Genomic DNA, 22,069 nt, shown 5'->3' with positions numbered 1-22,069 from the left:
GTGAGTGAGATACAGTCAGACAAGATGTTGGAAGGGGTGAGTGAGATACTGTCCGACAGGATGCAGGAAGGGGTGAGGGAGATACTGTCCGACAGGATGCAGGAAGGGGTGAGGGAGATAACAATCCGCATGAGGAAAGGGGTGAAAGTTATAGTAGGACAGGATAAGGAAAAAGGTGAGATACAGCCAGACAGGATGTTGGAAGGAAAGAATAACATTTCCGTCTAATCAAGATGATAATACAAATCTTTATCAGTGAAGAGCTGTGTGCTACTCTATTCTTAAACGCTCGTTGGAAGCCTAAAGAGCTCACACTTGTAGCCCACACAGTAGCTCTGCCGTATTCCAACACTCACCTATTCTTTTCATATCATTGAAATCTGGTTCCGGCTCAGTGTATGGCTTGAGTTCTTCCTCTTCATGACCTACATTCATCCATCGGTCTTTCATGATTTGCTAGGAGATAAGGTCCATGTTACTTTTGGTCAAGCACAACACTCAACCACATTTTAGCTTTCTAAGAGGGACAACGAACCTTTTAGAAGTTTTTGTCCACCCTGCTCTGTAAACACCTGCATAAATCATTGGTTCACTCAGAGCTGCAGGGCATCTTCAGATCAAGTGGCTGGTTACTGGTGCAGCTAGAGGCGTAAGGCGTGGGACACAGCGTTCTGTGACACTAGTGCCTGATGCCACACGCTCACCAAGTGTCTGATGCCAAGAATGACCCTCCCACCCTTGTTTAAAAGGACTATTTTCAAATGTGAAGCACATAACATAAGAAGCTACTCATTTAACAGCCTCATAGTTTCACATTCAAGATGAATGCAAAGATTCTGATTTTTTTTTCAATTCAACTAAACAGACACTTGTATTTATTTATTTATTTATTTACTTATTTACGGAACCCTGTTGCTCCAGGACTCCCCCCCCCCACCACCAGGGATTGAACTCAGGCCCTTGCACTTGCCAGGGAAACGCTTATTCCACTAAGTCATCTCCTCAGTCCTTCTTCTTCTTCTTCTTCTTTTTTTTTTGTATTTAAAAATCACTTATTAACATATCAGGAAAAGAAATTATGAGGAATGGAAATCAATAATGACAACTCAAAAGACATGGGAAGGGAAGATAGCTAAAAAACGCAGGTTAGAACTAGAATTAAGTCAAAAGCCAGGTGGGAATAGTGCAGACCTAAGTCACCGAGGCAGACTGAAGCCGAGCTAGGGAGCAGCGGACAGTGCTGGGCCGAAGCCCTGAGCAGCCCGTAGGACAACCCCCAGGTGAGGAAAAGCAATTGTGAACCACACACTGGTCAAGGGTCATTATCCAGAATACGCAAAGAACTCCTACAACTCAATAACACAAAGATTAACATCCTGATTTTAAAATGGACAAAGGAAGTAAACAGGGATTTCTCTAGAGAAGATACCGTGGGCAACAAATATATGCAAAGGTGCTTACACAAAATCCTAATCATAAAAGAAAGCCATGTCGCATGAGACGCCATCTCCTACCTATTAGGGTGGCAACTGTGAAAACCACTCAAAAAATAAGGGACCACAGGATGTGGACAGCTGGGGCCCTTGGGACGCACTGAAGGCCGTGTAAAAGGTGCAGCCTTTATAGAAAGAGCACAGAGTTTCTTCAAAAACTGAAGAGAACTACCACACCCGCCGTCAGTCCCTCTTCGAGAATGTACTCAAAAGAGCCAGCGCAGGAGCGCCAGGCAGGGTCTCACGCCGCGCTCACTGCAGGGCCGTTCACGGCGGCCGAGAGGCTGAAGCCGCCCAAACACGCTCTGACGGACGACCGATATGGAAGAGGTTGCTCACTGTGCCCAGGGAAACGCTGCTCCAACCTGGGTGAGGTTAGGCCGGGCAGAGACAGCCGAGCCTGGGAAGGCCAGGCCTGCGTGCCCCACGTCTGCGAGGGCTCTCGGGCTGTGACTTACAGAAATATCAAGCGGAAGGCAGAGGAGCTGTCTAATGGGCCTGGAGCTTGGCCACGTACTGGGCTGCAGAGCCACCATGACTGCGCACACAGCTGGCCACGCGGCAACGCACACTCGGAGCTGTGAAGAGAGTCAACGCATGTCTGCGTCTCTACTCCCCCAAAGGGCGATCTCGTCGGGACACTGCACAGTCCCAGAAGACGGAGGACTGGGCCCTGGGGACAGACCTTAAGCTTTCATGCTGAAAGAGAAACAGGCTGGTACCTGAATAGTTCTGCATTAATCACAAACCTTTAACTTTATTACCACAGAATTCTAGACATTGTGCAACTGTTTTGTTTTTACAAGGTCTATAAAAAGCCCCTTCTACACCTTATCTGCCAAGAATCGACTAATAAAACAACGGCTTCCCAACACGCGTCCTTTGCAGGCTGGCCTGCACTGCTGGGGAATTTCCTTCCTTTATTCATCCAAAGTTAATTGCTAGAAGACAGACCTTCAAGCTGACCTCAGACAACTAGCTCCACGACCACGTGGCAGCACTGGGTGAGGGGGTTTCCAAAGCTCTCAGACCTGTGACAGACATTTCACCGAAAATCTGTGGGCAGTTCATGGACTAAGAAACATAGCCACGCAGACGTGGACCTCTCAGAAAGATCTCAGTTCACCTCTTACAGCCACTGTGAGCAGCGGCAGTGTAGGTACATCCCCCAACTTACTGGGATGGGAGGACTCCACTACTAATTGGAAAGCAATAAAGTCACTGCCTAATGAATGACTTTTTTTTGTTTTGGTGGCAGGAATTGAATTCAGGACCTTGTACTTGTCAGGCAGGCACGCAAGCCTCTGCGCTATCTCCTTGGCCCTGTGATGAGTCATTAGTGAAGACAAAAAACTGGTAGGCTCTGCATCCGGAGGAAAAATAAGGGCGGAGCAGAGCTGCAGGTTCCCGGCAGCTTCCCCAAGTCAAGCTGCTCTGCCTGCACCAGTCCTCCCTAAGGGCGCATCTGAAGCTGCTTACGGAGTTGGGAACGAGACTTGTAGAGCGAAATTTTCTTGTTGGCAGCGCTTCATAGGTTGGAAGAATACAGTATTCCTCCTCCACCTGTACTTCTGCTTTCAAATGTGGTCAAATGCACTCTGAGGAGAGTGGGGGGCGATTCCAAGTCAGTAACTCCTGTTTCCAAGTCCATGCCAGGCCACAGTTTCACTGAACACAGCTCTGCTGTGCGTGCTGTCACACTCAGTGTGACGATCCCGCTGCTAAGTGACAGCCGCTGGACAGGGCATGCAAGGTGGATATGCCCACATCCCACGACACAGGACAGGCAGTGCAGGAAGTCCCGGAGCTTACTCCACACAGTTTCCTGGGCTCGTGGCAAAGGCTGAAAGCAGCCCAGCGCCACCTGACACGGTCCCGCACTGTCTACCTCACTCCCCTCACCACAGCGGATGCACCTTCCCTTCCTGCACCATGAGCAAGAGCAGGAGCAAGAGCGAGAGCGAGAGACAGGCAGGCAGGCAGGCAGGCAGGCAGGCAGGCAGGCCCACCCCATTCACACGTCATCTTCATTTCTAGGTGCGGCCATTGTTGCTTTTTTTTTTTTTTTGTGGCCATTTCAAGATGCCCTGAGGGCACCTCTGGTTTCCTGGGAGAGACTGGGTTCGAACCAGAGCATCTTGAGCCTGACTGCTTTGTTTAAGCAGGCACTGAAACAACTGCGCTAATGGGCAGGCCCCTGGTTGTTGCATTTTAATACTGCTTATCACTGTTAGTCTCTTACTGGGTCTGGTTTGTAGACTAAGCTTTGTCCTAGGTGCATATGTGCTGGAAGAGCAGTACACACAAGCCCTCGTGTCTGGCACTTCCAGGAGCCCCTGGGCGGTCTTGGGCTGTTTCCCTGAGGACTGGGGTAGCGACCCTCCCTATAAACCCTCTGAACACAGTGACCCACGTAAGGGCCATCACTGAACATGCTCTGGGCCTCCTCTCCACGGCTCTGGTGGCACCTGCAAAACAACACACATTCAAAACAATTCTCACCAGGCTCCACCTGGCCATCGCCCACCTGCCCTGCACATTTGTCACGGAAGAGCTGGCAGAAAGGCAAAACAGCTGTGAGCTGGAGCTAAATCTTGCAAGTATTTCAAATCCACTCAAATGAACCTTCCACAATGTCCTCGAATTTCAGACGACAAGGTTCAGAATTTGGAAACAGTAACTATGGCCTGAGAATTGTGAACAGCGGAGCCTACGTGAAAATCAGGAAGAAAAAGGAAGGGTGAGCAATGAAGGACGGAAGCCTGGCAAGAGGAAGCGCGGCTCTGGAGGCGAGATCCCGGGCCCTAGGGGCCGTGGCCAGGCCAGCAGGGCACGTGGGGGGGCGTGACCCGCCTGGGAGCAGGGCCTGAGCCCGGCAGGGCGCAGCTCTGGCAGAGCAAGGCTGCCCTCATGAGCAGAGCAGGCTGCCAAGTCTCTGGCCGTGTGAAAGCACATCGGAGGGCTCAGGACGGAAGGACCAGACGCCGACCGAGGGTCTTAGCTGCAACCTACGATGACACTCTGAGGCAGAGGCAGGCAGCAGACACATTTTTTTAAGAAGGCTTTACTGATCTGGCAGGTAAAATGTAACCAAATGTCAGGACTGGACACAGGCAGAGCTGGAAAGGAGAGACGGATGGCGACACCCAGGTTTCAGGGCAGACGAAGGAACGAGAACAGCCTGAGCACAGCTCAGAGCTGTGCGGGAGCAGCCGGCCCAGGCCCCAGGGGGTACACAGGCGGGGGCCCGCAGCCTCGGGGTTGCAGCTCAGGACGAGGCCGACGCAGGTCAGTGTTTGTGGATACCGTTTTCTGGGTGACCACGGAGGACAGTGTGGCAGAGGCGCTCCAGGGAGAAGAAATGGAATCAGCAGCAGCACAGGAGGGCTCGGGGCGGAGCCTCCAGAGCACCAGCCACGCTTGACAGGGACGGAGCAGAGCCCACGGCAGATATGCTCCCGGGAGCCGGAGGGCGTGGCATCCTGCCAGCTTCTGCCAAGTACGGCAGGGACCAAGACACCAAGAGCCCTCTGTGCTCAGGCACAAGGATGGAGACCTCCAGAGGAGAGTGCCAGCGTGGCGGGGTGCTAGGAGCCAGAGGAAATGACCATGTGCAGGAGACGGGGGAGGACAACGGGTAGACCCTGAGGAGAGTCGGCTAGAAAGGAGCTGCTGGGAAGGGAGGCACCACAGGCCCGAAGACAGAAGCCTTGGACAATGTGGGCAGGGCAGGTCACAAAGCACACACCCGTCCCCACCCCAGAGGGCAGCCTGGGGAGCCGTAACAGAACTGGGGGTGTTACAGGTGAGGGGCACGAGAGGAGCCTGTGGCCCAGCGCTGTTCTCAGTGGAACACAGGGCAAGCTAGCTAGCCTAGAATGCATCCCTCTATTTTTCCCACCCAAGTTCTTTCTAATCTTCAAATGATCACAGAAAATCTAGGCCCCTTCTTGTACTCTCTTTGACCATACCCTGATCTTAAGTTAATGCAGCCTGTCATTACAGGAGTCTCTCACATTTACCTATTACTATGCATCACCACCAAGAGACTCTGAACCTTAAGGGAGAATGACCCATGTCGGCCCTGCGTACCCAACCCTGAGAGCACAGGACACTTAAGCGCTCACTACACATTCGTAGACCAGCTGCACAAGCCTGTGTCTGAATCTCTCAGGCATGCTTCCTGTGATCCCGCAGGGCTTGGTGAGACCCAACTGGGACTCTTGCCACTCTGGCTCCATCTCTGATTCCCACCAGTGTGTGTGGATTTATCTCCTTCAGTCTCTTCGCAGTCCCGGACTGTCACACGTCATCTTTTGCAGCACAAGCGACTGTCGTTTCTTCCTGCTGGATCCCAGGATCAGACAGGACTCGGAGCCCCTCAGCCAGCAGATGCCACAGACCAGAGCGGCAGTGAAGTTGGGAGGGGCCCCAGAGGCCCAGCCGCAGGGAACGGACAGAGCGCGCCCCCCAGCACCTGACGACAGGCTCACTTGGGTCCTGGAGATGAGGACGGAGTCCATGAAGGTTCTGAGGGTTTTTTTTTTTTTTTTTTTTTTTGGTTCTGAGGTTTTAACTCCGGCTGCCTGGCGGGATGCGGCTTCTAGGAATTCAGCAGGAGACACAGAGATTGCACTGGACCATAAACGTCACCAACGAAAGCAGCGGCGATCCACATCTTCTGGAGTTCCTCAGCTGTGCTGCGGCTTCCCTGGCGCTGCTCATGCCTCATCCGTGTGATCACATCAGGGGCAAACACGTGAGCCAACACACCTCACACACGTATCACATACACTAACACACTCCATCCACGTGGGCCACTGGGTGACCGGTCCCGACTGGGAAAGGGGATTTACTCAGGAAACCTGAGCATATCTGAACACACAACACTCAACTATTTGGAGCTGCACCTTAGCAGTGAGTACTAAGAAAGACAGAGTGGACCTACGTGCAGCGAGGCCTGCGCTCTCCCAGGAAGGAAGCACAGCAGGCAGGCGGAGCTCTGACTTGGCGATGGAAGTGGCCTGGCCAGATGGGCGGCTGCGGGAGGCTGAGGCTTGGGGCCGAGGTGACACGCCGAGAATTCGGGCCAGAGTGGTTGGTGTCTCGGAGGAGCAGCCTAGATTGGTAGCCACAGGAAGACCTCGTCTTATCAGCAAGGAAGATAAGCAGCAGTTAAGAGGCAGGGCAGGGAGAAGGGCAGGTAGCTGTGCTGCCGCGCTGTGCCCCTCCCTTTGCTCTTGCTATTTTGTACCACGATGAACAGCTGCCCTCTGCCATGTGCCACCCTGCCTTGGAGCCAGCGGAGAGGGGACTGAAACTTCCACTACCTGTGAGCCAAATAAACCTTTTCTTGCTTAATTCTGGGTGCTGGATGTCTGTCCCATCAATGAGAGAAAAGTAACTGAGATACCTTCTCTGAAATATTATTGAAACAATCTTTTGCTCCTAAAGAGAAAAGCTACAAAAAATCACAACTTAGAAATGGAAATAACCACATTCAAACAAATGATTCAATAGAAATACCTACTTGGCCACTGCTGGGAAGCATTCGGAATAGCCTCCCGTGGGTGTCACTGTCCCTCAGCACCCAGGGGGCATCGTCTTACGAACAGTGCGTGGGGAGATACAATCGCTGGGCCCCACTGTGCGGAGCGCTCTGTGCGCAAGGAGGCTCCCTGGGAGGCTGCCTCTGAACCCAGAATACCGGACACCCCACACATGCGCAGCCTCAGTGAGTTTAATTGGCTGAATTTTCTATCCTCCCTATGAAGGCAAATAAATAGAAAAACAAACAAACAAAAAGCCCCAAGTGTACAGCGTATGGTGAACCTCTGAAATTAGCTCACCACAGGCCAGAACATCGTTCTGGAAAGAGACCCGCAGCCTGTTTAAGAAACAAGTTATTCCGGTTGCAGAGTCAGGTGGAGAAACGGGCACCTGATTGCACCAGCTCCGCAGTGCGCCTGTGGCCGCACCACAGTGCGCCGGGACCGCGTGCTGACGTGAGGGCGGCGGGTCAAGGACAGGCGCAGTGGTTTCCAGTGTGCTCCATTTATATACAGGTAAAGCTTTTTACTGACGTTCAGAGGCTTCCATTACATTTTTAACATTAGATTCTAACTTCAGAGGTGGTCTGGAAGCATTCACCGGATTCGGAGTTTCAAGATCTTTTTTAAGTCTTAAAAAATCTGTTGAATCCTTAGTAAAATGTAAGTTTTCTGTTTGGACCAGTTTTCCTCTTTCTTCAACAAAAAGTCAATTACACCTCTACTTTATTTTAATTTAAGAATTAAGAAATAATAGTCTTCAGAAAGAAACCTTCTTCAACATGCCACTTGCCTATTTCTAAGCAAAAAGCAAACTGCACAATCTGGCAATTTTCCCTGGAAAACACAGGGGAGCGAGGACTCTGTAGCTCCTAGAATATCTTTTCTTTCCTTAATAATTCACATTCTTTATTTTAGTTCATAAAACAATCCTTTCGAACATCATTTGGAGGAGACAAACATGAACAGACTAAGTGTGGTTCTCCAGCGCGTGAGCGGCGAGCGCAGGGTTTGAACCTACGCCCAACTCACGCTCCTGCTCCAGGGCAGGCTCCTCCTCCTCCTGAGCCCAGAGGACGGAGCTGGAAAGGTGAGCAGCAGCCACACACGTTTGCTGTCTGGACATCTGTGCTGCATTAAAGTTCAGACTGAACTCCACACTTGTCACACCGTCACCATGAAGGACGCCTTGATACGCACTGTGCAGAAACTGTAATGTAGTTTTCAAAAAGTAAAAATAAAAATCTTCTAAGTATACTTTCACACAGGCAGATCACTACGAGTCCGATCTAGCAGTGAGACCCTAAACACCCTGTAGACCTTTCCCTAAAAATAAAGTATGCTTTTACCTTTTACCAGTACACATGCTGCCTAAGCCAGCACTATACTTGTACTTACAACATTCCCTTATATTTTTATGCTACCTGCAAGCACACTGATGCAAGACTGACTCCCTGGGGCTACGCTGACAGGACTGCGCTGATTCTCTACCAAGAACAGTGTGAGCTGATTTTCTTTTCACAGGTTAGAGCAACACAGAAGGAAAGGAAATACTATTTTTTTCAGGACTAGAAAGAAAACCATTTTATCCACTATTAAAATTCCTCCATCTCGCGCATCAAACTGTAAATCTGGAACACCCCTCAAGATGAGCCCACTGGGCTGGGGAGATGGCTCAGTAGAATAAGCACTTGCCTGGCAAGCACAAGGACTGAGTTCAATCCCCAGTTCCGCCAAAAACAAAACAAAACAAAAAAACGAGCCCACTTACTTCCAAGCTGCCCCTCTTGACGGGGTTCAGCACCAGCAGCTTCTTGAGCAGGTTCTCGCAGTCCGTGGACATGTAGAAGGGGATGCGGTACTTGCCCCTCAGGACCCGCTCCCGCAGCTCCTTGACAAAGCAGACAGAAGTGCTTACAAGGACGGCCTGGAGACCAGGGCATCTGGGGGGACAACACCCACGCCCCACTGAGCGGTACCTTCAGATTCTGGCCGTCAAAGGGCAAGGAGCCACTGACCAGCGTGTAGAGAATGACGCCGAGGCTCCACACGTCCACCTCGGGCCCGTCGTATTTCTTCCCTTGGAAGAGCTCGGGGGCGGCGTAGGGGGGGCTTCCACAAAATGTGTCCAGTTTGTTCCCCACTGTGAACTCGTTACTAAAACCAAAGTCAGCAATTTTAATATTCATATCAGCATCAAGAAGAAGGTTTTCAGCCTGAGAGGAAAATAATAGAAAGGACAATGTAAAAAGCACACACCAAGTAAGTCTTTGTACTTGTTTCAGAACCTGAACTTACATACTTTGTCTCTTGCTTTTAAAAGCATCAAATTTGGAAGCCCACTCTGCACTGTGGAGCTGCGCCACGGAGGTGCTCCCCGTGACCGCCAGTGAGACTGAAGCTCAGCATTAGAAAGGGAGCGCTCCGAGCTGTCCTGCAGACACGGCCGGCAGTGCGTGGAAGAGGTCGCACCCAACGCCTGCTTCCTAGCTTCATGGCAAAAGGAACCGAGACTACACCTTGACTAGGTCTGCAGGACAAAAGCCAGTGCCACACTGTCCTCGTGCACAGGGAGCCACGCCTGTCCACCTGACAGGGCAGCCTCCGTGGACGCGAGGCCCAGAGCTCACCTCCCCGAGCCCTCAGCGGGTCCTCTTTCCCCAGCCAAGTGCTGTGTGTGCGAAAGGGCACGAAACAGTGCGGCCCTGCGGACTTGTCTGCTTCCAGCTCCCTTCTCTGCTCTGAACCTAGTTCTGTCCCAGAGTTCTGTCCTGTTGCCCCGTGTAGAGAGGCTGATTTCTGAATACCCTAAAACAGAATCGTTCAAAGATGAAATTTTAAATGTGCCTGTGGCGGGCACAAGGACTCAAGAGAGAACCTGCTCCTGAGTGTTTCGCTTCAGACTCCGCTTCCACTGACAGACACAAAACGCCACGGGCTACCCTGCAGTGTGCAGACCCCAACTAGGAGTAGTTGGGGTCTTTTCTTCTGACCAAGAAGAAGACCACCGCATATCTTCATTCTGAAGCGCACCGGGTGGCGCCAGCCACACGACCTCAGGCTCTCGCACACGAAGGGCTCTGGTCACCGTGAGCTCCAGGCAGAGGTGAGCACTGCCCTTCGGCCCAGGCACCTGGGTCTGGTGTCGCCACCTCACTTCTGAGGAACGGGGTCTTCCACGCTTTGGGGAGGGGATACATTTTTTCATTTTTCTATCTAAAAGTAAGAGATGGTGCCTCAAGCCCCCAGCTCCTGACGCCAGGTGACCCCTCCCCACACGGCCTCTCCTCGGTGGGGCGCAGCTCTCCACAAAGCCACTGGAGAATCCCCTGAGAGTTGCCCGCCTCAGCCTAGCTGGCAGCCAAGCAGACAGCTCTGACAGCACTATGGAATGCACGTCGCTGGGCTTTCTGCTACAGAGGCAGCGACTGACCTTGAGGTCGCGGTGAACGATGCACTTCTGATGACAGTACTGCACGGCAGACACAATCTGAAATAAGCATGCGGATAAGCGGGTCAAAATTACTTTCTAGTAAATAATACTGATTTTCCCACAGTCATCAACTCCAATTTAGATTACTAATTTGGATTTCAAAGTAATATTTAGTAATTTCACTATTTCTTTAATTTAGAAAATTATACATGTTAGCAGGAGGAAAGTTACTCTTAAATGTAGAAACTGTGGAGAAGCAGTACGGAAACCCACTAAAGCTTTCCCTTCAGCCCGCAGGGACGTGTGTGCAGCACCCCGTCTCCGGCTGTGCAGTGCGCAGCTCTGGCCCGAGGTGCCCCGCAGCGCTGAAGTAGCCGCTCGGCACAGGCGAAGCACCCTCAGGCCGAGGCCAGAGCTGAGCAGCACAGCTGCAGCTGAGGAGCACGTCAGACGCGTTCAAGGCACGCTTTCTTGCTTTCTGGAGTTAGTAAGAGGTGTATGGCAACATCCAATACCTATCTGTTCAAATATAGAAAAATAGGAACTATTTTGAATTTTTTTTTGTACTGGGGATCGAACCCAGGACCTTGAGCTTACCAGGCAGGCGCTTACGCAGCTGAGCCATCTCCCCAGTTTTGAATCTTAAAACACCCAAGCATCGAAAGAAAAAAGGGAAAATGGAAATTTCTTCTTCGGTCACTAATATAGCGGGCAAAGCGTTCTGCACACACCCTGCGTGCAGCTGTGACGTCCCACCATAGCAAGGTGTCCTCTGGGGACAAGGCCACAAGAAGCAGCCAAGAGCTTAGGAGCCAAGAGGGAAACACTACTAGGAAATTCTCTGATAGCTCTTTATTCAATAAAAAGTGGTGAGAATCTGACAGCCGCAGATAAAGTGTCCTTTATAGTGCACCCTGATCATTAGATCTAATGGGCAGGAAAGTGACCACTGCGGTGCACAGTGCCATGTCCACTTTCGTGGCTTCAGCCACCTCTATGCAAATATATTACATAGAGGTGGCGAGAACAGTAATATATTTGCATAGAGGAACAGTACTATATTTACAAATGGAGAAGGAAACGAGATTTTTAAAAATGGTGTAAAGTATGACCATGCTAACAGGAATACAGGTGGGGAAAACTTCAAAGCAGAGTGAAACTGTATTTCAGCCTTAGAAAATTACCCTAATGTACATTACAATAAAGACAAATGAGGTGACTGAAAACAAAATGGTCAATACAATGAGCAGTAGATACGCTATCCGATTCACTGGCTCAGCTCACAGAGTCCCAGCTATGTGCAAGAAAATGTGCTTCCAGGGCCTCCCCGTCGGAAGGGGAGTGCGGGCCCAGTGGGGCGAGAGGGTCACAAACAACCATGATTTCTGTTGGAAACACTTCCCAGAACAGGCGCTACCTGACCTCAGCCACCACTGAAGGACAGTGCCAGCTTTAAATGTTGGGGGGGCAGTGAGGCGTGGGATGGACGCCGCCAGTCCCTGGGTCCCACGCAAGCAGACTGCAGGCGCGCTGAACTCACCTATCCAGGGGGATGTGCATGTTTACGACCGTCTCCCAGTGTGCGTCTCCAACATAACAAATATTTATAATGCTAGCTTCAAGCAGTCTGCTTCAGAATTCTAACACCCAGCTTCTCTAACTCATGTTTGTCAGTCACAGGACCTCCACACCTGCATGTGTATTTTATTTTATTTTTATGTATTTGGTACAGAGTCTCACTACACAGCTCGGACTTGACTTGTAGTGATCTTACTGTTTCAGCCTCCCCAGTGCTGGGATTACAGGTGTGCCCCACCATGCCCAGTCTCAGTGGCCAACTCAGCATGCCCAGGATGGGCTGGCACAGCCCGTGGTGCCCGGGATCGAGCCCTGGTCCCCACGCTTGCCTCAGCTATCTCGCTGGCCCTCTGCCTGCGTATTTTAATGCATGTCCTAACACAGCTTAGAGTGTGTGCACACTGCTAGGCAGCTCCTATACATGGATGTAGGAATGTGCTGATGCTGGTGCCGTTTGCACATGTCATGCACATGTACGACACGCTGCAGCCACGCTGGGTACGGTGAGGTCACCACGCGTAGTCGGAGGCCAGGGGCTCACAGCAGGCACGGTGGCCTCTCTGACAGCAGCGCCAGCTGAGCAGAGCTTGGCGAGCAGCAAGGTGCCTCGGCAGAGTGCTGTCTGCTCAGCGTGATTCACACAGGGAGAGAGCTCCGAGCTGGGAGCCACGGAGGCGCTCGGCCGATTCCCATGCTTGCCCAGCAGGGGGCACTTTCTGCCACAGAAGTGGCGCGATGTTTGGGTTTCTGCATCTACCCCAGAACCCACACCCACATGGCCAAGTGTCGCTGCAGTACTTTTGCTACATCTGGACGCTCCGACTCAGAAGGTTCTGCCCCCCAGTGAGGATGCGGGGCCTTCTCTGCGGCCTGTGCGTGCGGGAGCCCGAGGACAGCACTTAGAGGCGGCCCTGAGGTGACCTTACGGCTACCTGTGCCTGTGCCTTCTCGGAAGGGACAGCTGTTGGGGCCGCCTGGGGACTGCTGGCAGGGGCAGGAAGGCCTGTGCTGTGGCGTGCAGGGCCCTTGAGGCTGGACTCAGTACGAGGACTGCATAGCCGGCCACGAGTTCCATGGGCGGCTGCGGCGCGGCGGCTAACAGCCCCCAGCTGTGCCGGTGCCTTGGCTGCCCCGACAGGGTCAGGGACTCGAAGCTGTGTGCCCTTACTAACGCGGAACATTGCTTCACTGTTAAAGAAAATTCTTAAAGCAGAGAAAACAAAACAAATGTATGTGTATTAATTGTTAAGAATTTAAACTCATGGGGCCGGGGAGATGGCTCAGTGGAATAAGCGCTTCCCTGGCAAGCACAAGGGCTGAGTTCAATCCCCGGTTCAAAAGAAAAAAAAAAAAAAAAAGAATTTAAACCCATAAAGAAAAATAAACTCAAAAATAAACTTTCTAGTTTTGGGGGAACACACATAAATGTGAGGTATATTTAACATTTATATACATAAGTAATTATACATATTTCCCACTGTTTTACAGCAAAGGAATTGGCTGATTATCTTGTGCTGGAAATGGAACCCAGAGCCATCAGTGTCCTAACCCCCCAGTTTCCCAGACTGTTCTGCACTGAGCTGGTCTCCTCAGGCTGCCAGGTCTGGGTCTCCGCCTCAGCCTCCCTGAATGCTGGAACTGCAGGCATGCACCACCATGCCTGGCTAAGTTTATATTTTATTCTATTTGTATCTTAGGGAGGAGTCTAGGGCTGGGGAGATGGCTCAGTGGAATAAGTGCTTCCTTGGCAAGCGCAAGGACCTGAGTTCAATCCCCGGTTCCACAAAAAAAAAACAACAAAAAAACAGGGAGGAGTCTACAGGGGGTTCAGGGTCTCACTACTAGAGTGGCCTTGTAGTGATCCACCTGCTTACGCCTGTTACGGCCTCCCAAGAGCTGGGATTATGGCGCCACCATGCCCAGTCTCAATTGCCATCTCAGCATGCCCTGGGGGCAGGGCCAGCACGGCAGGCCTGGGGATCGAATTCCCAGCCCCTAAAGCTTAATTTTACATTTTATTTTAATTTTTATTAATTTTACATTTTAAATAGCATTAAGTAGACACTGAACTTCAGGAACATGAAGAACATACATCTAAAATTAAAAATAATTCACATGCTGTTTGAAAAAGTGAAGTTGGTGTTAGTTAATTACTCTATCTACGTGCACCCATTTTCCAGTCAGCGCTGGGACTACAGCATGGTCCATGTGTGGGGTCAGGAAGCACCTCTGCTCCAACCTCCTGTCCACCTACTCTGTAGAGTAGCAGGCATTTTCCGCCTCTAATTTATTTTAACTTTATTTATTTATTTATTTTTTGTGGTACCAGGGATTGAACTCAGGACCCTGTGCTCGCCAGGCAAGTGCTTATTCTACTGAGCTATCTCCCCAGCCCTATTTATTTAATGTATTTAGTACAGGGTCTCACTACGCAGCTAGGCTGGCAGCATGTGGTTCCCGGGATTGAACCCTGGTCCCTGCGCTTGCCTAAGCAGGCATTTAGTCCACTGAGCGATCTGGCCAGCAGTCCTCCAACCTAACTTCGTAGAGTTCCAAGCACAATTTTCCACACTATGTATGTTTTTAAGAAACAGGGAGAATTAGGAGACTAAAAAGGAAAAGGTTAGGTAGTAATAATCTCTAAAATACTCATAAATTAAGATTCCAACAGAAATAACACCAAGTAGCTACAGACTAAAACCACTGTGACTGATACTAAAAAAATGATGCTACAGTGATGTCCACAGCACTCCCAGAAGAGCAAACGTAGCCCTCCATGCCCACAGAGGAAGGAATTTCACAGAGAGGGGCTGAACATGGCTCAGTTCCTTCATGTGGCCTTCCACAGTGCTGGCCGTTTTGAGCTCACAGCTGCAATCTGAGTGCTTCTAGGGCTCCGTCCCAAATACAGGGCTATGCGTGTCTTTGACACTGGGCAAGCTGTGTCCCAAAGAGTGATGACTCTGCAGGACCTCAGGGACAGAGATGATGCAGACCAGCCCCATGATTCTCTTGGGAAATGCCATTTCAAGAAAGGTAAATGGATCTTTCCCCTTCCTCTTTCTCCTGAAGGTTTCGCTGACTGTGTAATATGTTAACCTAAAGAATTCCCTCTGAGGGGCTGGTGAGATGGCTCAGTGGTCTAAAGCACCTACTTAGAACAAGCTTAGCAAAGCACAGGGACTGCAGTTCAATCCCCCAGCACCACATGCCAGCCAGCCCTGCTCCCTGGTGGGCTGAGCTCACACACACACACACACACACACACACACACACACACAAATAAATAAGATTTAAAAAAAAATAAAAAATAATAAACTATATAAAAAAAAAAGGCTGGGGAGATAGCTCAGTAGAATAAGCACTTGCCTGGCAAGCTCAAGGTGCTGAGTTCAATCCCCGGTACTGGAAAAACAAACAAACAAACAAACAAAAAAAAGAATTCCCTCTGAGCGGGGGGATCCTAACCTCGCTGACCACGCAGTAGCGCCCGCAATTACAGCAGAGGCGGGGAGCAACTTGTAACTGAAAATTCTATGTTCATGCCAGGGATGTTTGGGGTATTACAAGTTGGCTGTTGGACCTTACCAGAATGCATTTTATGAAAAAGTTATAATTCATCATTTCTATAAAAATTGATTAAGTAGACTTACTTTTACTATTTTAGTCCTAAAAATGAAAATAAAATTCTAGATGATTTTAATTATTTTTCCTTATTTTATAGTTTCTGTAGCAATCATATTGAAGTTTCATTGTGGCAAGGCTCTTTGCCTAGGCTAAATAAAATGATCTACATTTTTCTGATCTGTAAATGAGTTTCAATATCAATACACATTTCACTATAACAGAAAAAGAATGCAGTAACCTCCTTAAGCAGTCCACATCTAGGCTCTGTACAGGCCACCTACCATGCCAGACCCAAGACTGCCTCAGGCACCGCAGGGCTCACGCCGTCCCTTCTGTCTTGATCTGGTGTATATTTCTAAGACTCAGAGTTAAGGGGACTCTCATAAAAATTCAGTGTTTATCACCAAAAATAACCATCTGCAAGTATGTCAAATTTAAATTCAGGAATCTAGGTCTTTGTCTCCGAGTTTTGCAATCTTGAAAAGTGTAAGCCAGCAGGAATCCAGCTTCCTACGGCATCTCGCACACCCAGCCCAGCGTGTGCTTCCACCCACTGTACATCGCTACACACAACAGCAGAACAAAATCAAAACCACTTTCCGTACCTGCCTAAACTTCGAACGGGCCTCCTTTTCTTTCATTCTTCCGTGGGCAACTAAGTAATCAAATACTTCACCTGAATCAGAAAGGCAGAGCAGGTAGTCAGACATACAGAACTTGGTTAGCAACATACGCAACGTCAAACTTTTGCAGCAACTTCTGGCCCACGACTTTCTACTACACCTTTGTAAGTCACAAACCAAAGACACGAATAGGAAAAAGGGAAGAAATACATATAGCACTGGGTATCTGTAACACGTTATGATTTAGTAGAACCCTTCAAAAATACGTCGTAAAAACATAACCAAGAAAACCTATTTTCTGCCTTCCAGTGTTACGTGCAGACCCAGCCAACTCTACTACCGCCCTGATACGGGGAGCCCTGCCCGGGAAATGCAGACTGCACGGCTCTGTGTTCGGGCCTCCGGTGCAAATGCCCTCTCTGAAGTTCTACCAAGCGTGGAGCCCCAGCCAAGTGCCATCCCGCCGCCACCTGAATTCTTTCTTCTCCTTCCTGTGCAGGTCATGGGACGTGCTCACTCTGCTCAGACACTCTGACAGGTGACGCTAATTACATAAAACTAAGGCACACACTCGATCATGTACGCGACCCAAGTGCACTACAAATCTCTTTTGCTTTTTCAGTACTGGGGATCAAACTCGGGACCTTGCGCTTGCTTGGCGGGTGATGAGCTGTGTCCCTAGCCCTGAGCCTCTGCACATCATCATCATGTCTGCACTTTATTTGTGTCCTCTTCATGATGGGACACAAAGTGGCAAGCAACAAAGTCATTAAAATAATAAGTTACTAGGTGCCAGAGAAGACTGCTAGGAGATCCATTCCCTTATATATTTGTGTTTTAAATTTTTCTCTGGTCGGTTTAGTAAAACAAACTAACTTTTAATTATAATTTTAGAAATAAAATATCTCAGTGTACTTATAATGTGCAACATACAGATATACATGTATATTAAAAACGAGTGGCTTTTAAAGATCCTGTTTAATACAGCAAAGCTGTTAGAAACGCAGGCGTTAGGATCAGATCTATGAACCTGAAGAGAAGATTTCTTCACTCCTTAAGACTGAGTTTCCACCTACTGCCTGCTCACGTGGCCCCTGGGGCAACGCAGGAGGCGACACGTGCGGGGCGGTGACTGGCCCCAAGCGGCGGCACGCAGTCGGTGCGCGGACGTGTTCCAAGTGCATACACAGCACAACCCTAGGGTGTAAGCAAAACAGTGACTCAACATGCACTGGAAATGTGTCAGATGAAGCAAATGCACCCACAGTGTCAGGAGCCGTTACACCCAGCACACTGAGGGATGTCGAGGATGGCAGGGACAGAAGTGCAAGGACGTCCTGCTGACTCATCAAGGAGTTTTAGATCTGGGTTAACAGTTGTTAACTTCAGTTAGGAACCCATCTTAGTCCCTAACAGGACCTCAGAGATTTGGCTCTGCTCTTGGCCATGCCTAGACTGCCCGCACCCTGGACATCTGCGCAGGCCAGCACCCACTTACCGTGTGCATGCGTGGATGACCTGCCTTCCCGACCACCACACAGGCTCAGGGACACTGCCCCCGTCCCTGCTCACCTGCGCATTCTCCCTTCTAGAACCCTGCCTGGGAAGTGCTTCATAAACCCTGTTTCCCTGAATGCAAGAGGGGAGAAACACCACCAGAGCAGACCCGAAGCCTACTTTAATAGGCTCCATTAGACCAAACACAGCTCAAAGTCGTACAGGTCTCCCTGACTTGCTCCCAGCGCAGCCTTCACCCGCTCGGCTCCAGAGCCAACTAATCAACCCTTTGCAAAGGGGCAGCTTCTGCCTCAGCTCCAGCCATGCAGGAGCTTGTGATGCTGTCTCTCCGCCTCACTCCACCTCACTCCCTGCAAGGCCCCTTGCTGTGTCAGGGAGGCTGGCGGTGACCCTGCTGCTGGCCTGGCCATGGTGCCCTTTACTGGCACCTACAGACAATTGCCTGTTCCTGCCACCAACACATCAGGGTGTTCACTGTCACATTAGCACAGTCTCGGATTTTGTGCCTCAAAGTGTAACTAGCCTCTGTCTCCAAACTTCAGATCACTAGCAGGAAAAAAAAGTCAAAGTAAGCTTAAAATAATTCAGGATTCTCATGCTGACAAACTGAAACATAAAACTAAAGTATAGAACAATAAAAAGTTCATTATGTGGTATTTGAAGGTTTATTCATTTTATTACAGTTCTATATTTTATGCAAACATACCTGGATATTAATTTTTTTAAGGTATTTTGTGCAGGATCTCACTACACGCTTGAACTCAGTGATCTTCCTGTTTTCAGCCTCCCCAGCACTGGGATTACAGGTGTGCGCCACCATGCCTGGTCTTTGTGGCTGGCTCAGCTTGCTTGGGGGTGGGGCCGGGGTAGTATGTGGTGTGGGGGATGGAACCCAGGTCTCTGTGCTTATGTAGGCAGACTATTAGTGTGCTGAACTATCTTGCTGGCTCTGGATATTTAATTTTTTAAATCCTGTAATAATAAGCATTACTGAACAAGGTTTTCAGATTTTTTCCCCCCCAGAACCAGGGATTGAACTCAGGTCCTTGTGCTTACCAGGGAAGTGTTTATTCCACTGAGTTATCTCTCTGGCCCCTAGGGTTTTCAGATTAAGGGGGAAAAAAAAACCCCTAAATTGAAAAGTTTTCAGGGTAAAAAGAAAAGGTTTGAAAAAAAAAAAAAAAAAAAGAAGAAGAAGAAGAAGCCTAGGGGCCAGGGAGATAGCTCAATAGAATAAGTGTTTGCCTGGCAAGCACAAGGGCCTGAGTTCAATCCCTGGTTGGTGGGGCGGGGAAGTCCTGGAGCAACAGGGAACAGGGCAACTAAAAACAAATACAAGCCTACTAATCTGTATGAATAAGCAGAAAGCAACTAAATACATTTAGCGTTTATAATTTTTTGAAGTCTGCAAGCCTACTTAGACAGGTCTGGATAGCTGCCGAGACTGAGGTCAGCCCCTGGGCTGCAGCTTCCACGCACTGTCCGTCACACAACAATCTGAGAACTTCGGTGGTCGAGAGCTCAGCACAAAGGCCCACACTATTTCCTACTGGTCATCAGAAGGTTAATCAGCCAAATCACTTCAGCTGCCCTCTATTTTTTCCAATTTCTCACATTCTGTGGGCCTTGAAGACATTCCTTTCAGTATCCTTCATTTATTAAATTCCTTAACTGTAAATTTAAATACCTTCCTGAGAAGTACTAATGACAGCAATTTTGAGTCAATTTGCCGCTCATTTAAGAGACAAAAAGAGATTTTCTTCGGCGTATCAGTATTTAGAAATCCTTCACATTCGGACACCCTGAGAGCTGGAACACACAGCATGTCACGCAGCAGACAGGCCGTGCTCCGTCCCCGTCCACGCGGTCCTCGACCTCACACGATGTGCACTCGTCCCCGCGGGAGCGTCCGCGGCACATCTCAAAGCTGTGCACACACGGAGCCCACCACGCGCGCTCGCGGTGAGACGGCAGCTGCCCGGACGCGCCCGGTCGGGACCTTCCTCAGTGCGCTCCGCGTGAGAGACGACTGCTTGCTGCCCCGAGCTCCCAACCAAAATATCGCTCTATATCACTATTATTATTATATGTAAATAAGCAAATTGAAATTGTCATAAGATAACAAAACACATTTAGAGTTTCAAAAATGCCCCTAAATATTTTTTGGATAATTCACAAAGAGCCAGTGAGTGTTATTAATTCCACTTCGCTCCTCTTCCTCCTTACCCCCACTTGCGTATTCCATGATTAAATACAGGGTCTTCTCTGTTTCAATAACTTCAAACAATTTCACTAGAAAAAGAAATCAGAGACAGAACTGTGTAACTGTTAGCACAGAACGCATGCATTTTAAACAGCCTAATGTAACACGAAGCCAGTGAAAAATTGGAGTAAATTTCTAGAAGCAATTAACTGTAATCTCAAACTCGAAGTTTGTCAAGAGTTACCACTCCTATGGAAGAAAATGATTTACTACAAAGCGACAAAGTTTCTGAGATAAAAAACATATCTTTTCTAATCAGATTAAGAAAATAAAAAGAAAAACCCTAAAATCAGACAAATTTTTTTAAATTGCTTAAAGGAAACTTCTATAATAAGGGATCATAAAATGTTAAATAACCTTTTGTATTAAAACAAAGTATCTCTAGGTACTATTATAAAAGTTTCTGGTAAAAACAATTAGACTAATATAGTTAAATTATTTACCACTAATAATCATATTAATAGCTATAAACAGACAAGATTTTTAAAATATGTAAGAAACAAACATTTGAAAAATAAACAGATTTTAAAGAACAGTTTTTTACTTGTTCCAATCAAGTAGCTTTATGTAATAATATAGCTAATCAATAAATTTATTTGTGATGATGGGGAAAATCAGAAATTCACCAAATTCTCAATCTCTTGAAAATGCATCGCTATTTTGCTTCTCAACTATGATCAACCTCAAGTGTGTATTATTCAAATACCTGGAATCCATTTTTTAGAAATATCTAAAATGGCACGCACTCTATATGGAGATACAAAACATTTATATGCATTAAATCCTCATTGTACCGATTATTTTGATAGCAAAATACAGCAAAATGGTAGAGAGCAGCCATGTGTAGCCTTTAGTCAACTTCCTTCCAAGCTATTTTTACCCAGTGTCACTTTCCCAATCTATCACTTTCTTTTACTCCTATGAGGCATTCTTAAAGGTGTATCTTTTAAAAATATCTCCCAATTATAGAAAACACTGTCATTAATTGTGTACACAAATTGCATACCTATATTAGGGTGGTTCAAGATCTTCATTATGCGCACTTCTCGAAACAGCTGTCAAAGAAATCAGATACACATTTGTTTTAAAACCAAGGTTCAAGCAAAGAGCCACCGAAAACATCCACAGGAAGAGAACCACAGCTAGGTACACCCAAGTGGCCCTGCGCCTGTGCGGACTGCCCACATGCTGCCTGCCCACAAGGGAACTGGCACTCTACTCAGTGACCTTTTGGAGTAGGAACAAAAGAAAAATCCTCAGAGGGTGGAGTTGAAGAATCCCATGCATTTTAGCCTGAAGCAGCCTGCCCTGTGCTCCAACTCCTTCAGGTCACTTCTTTCGTTTCATGAGACATTTTAATGAGCCGCAGGAGCATCTGACTCATAGAATAACAGTATAATCTGGCATTTCCCCCGCTATGTTGCTTGAGAATGGGTTAGATTCAAAATAAAGCAATTTGTTCAAGAAAATAGAGGAACCAAGAGTTGATGATGTTCCAAAAAGTCTATATTAAGACATATGTGTTCTGCAGAATAAAACCTAAGATTAGTGTTTCCAGAAATGGTGCTTCTCCAGAGATCTATAAATGGCCAAAAAGAACATGAGAACATACTTAACTTTATTAATTTTAGGATTAATATAAGTCAAATCCACAATAAGATACCTCCTCATACTCTTTAAGTTGACTACTGTTTTTTTTTTTTTTTTGCTCCGAATGCCTTCAAGGCATGACTGGCTGTCTTGTGTTGTGGGGATCGAACCACAGCAACCTGAGCCTGACTGCTTTGTTGAAGCAGCCACTTAAAGAACTGAGCTAAGGGGCAGGCCCCCTGACTACTATTTTTTAGAAGAGCCAGATATGGTGACAATGACCACAGTCCCAGAACACTGGTAGGCTGAGGCCAGAAGATCACAAGTTGAAAGCCAGCCTGTGCAACTCAGTGACTCAGTGAGACCTTATCTCAAAGGAAAAAAAAAAAAAAAAA

The 22,069-nt window shown here is 48.4% G+C and overlaps 1 protein-coding gene across 1 annotated transcript in view; it reads right to left on the bottom strand.

The window, feature by feature from the left end:
- Mark1 (microtubule affinity regulating kinase 1) overlaps nt 1–22,069 on the bottom strand; it is a 119,769-nt gene that overhangs the window by 17,091 nt on the left and 80,609 nt on the right. The window contains exons 4-10 of the mRNA XM_012513738.2: nt 21,091–21,139; nt 20,048–20,113; nt 16,286–16,356; nt 10,476–10,532; nt 9,022–9,258; nt 8,814–8,933; nt 357–456 (exon numbers count right to left, since the gene is read on the bottom strand). Of these exons, the coding sequence (XP_012369192.2) occupies nt 357–456; nt 8,814–8,933; nt 9,022–9,258; nt 10,476–10,532; nt 16,286–16,356; nt 20,048–20,113; nt 21,091–21,139 (700 nt within the window). The remainder of the gene's footprint in view (nt 1–356; nt 457–8,813; nt 8,934–9,021; nt 9,259–10,475; nt 10,533–16,285; nt 16,357–20,047; nt 20,114–21,090; nt 21,140–22,069) is intronic.

This window comes from Octodon degus, unplaced genomic scaffold (assembly GCF_000260255.1).
Source record: "Octodon degus isolate 3935 unplaced genomic scaffold, OctDeg1.0 scaffold00017, whole genome shotgun sequence".
NCBI lineage: Eukaryota > Metazoa > Chordata > Mammalia > Rodentia > Octodontidae > Octodon > Octodon degus.
This window is presented reverse-complemented; position numbering and strand designations above follow the sequence as displayed.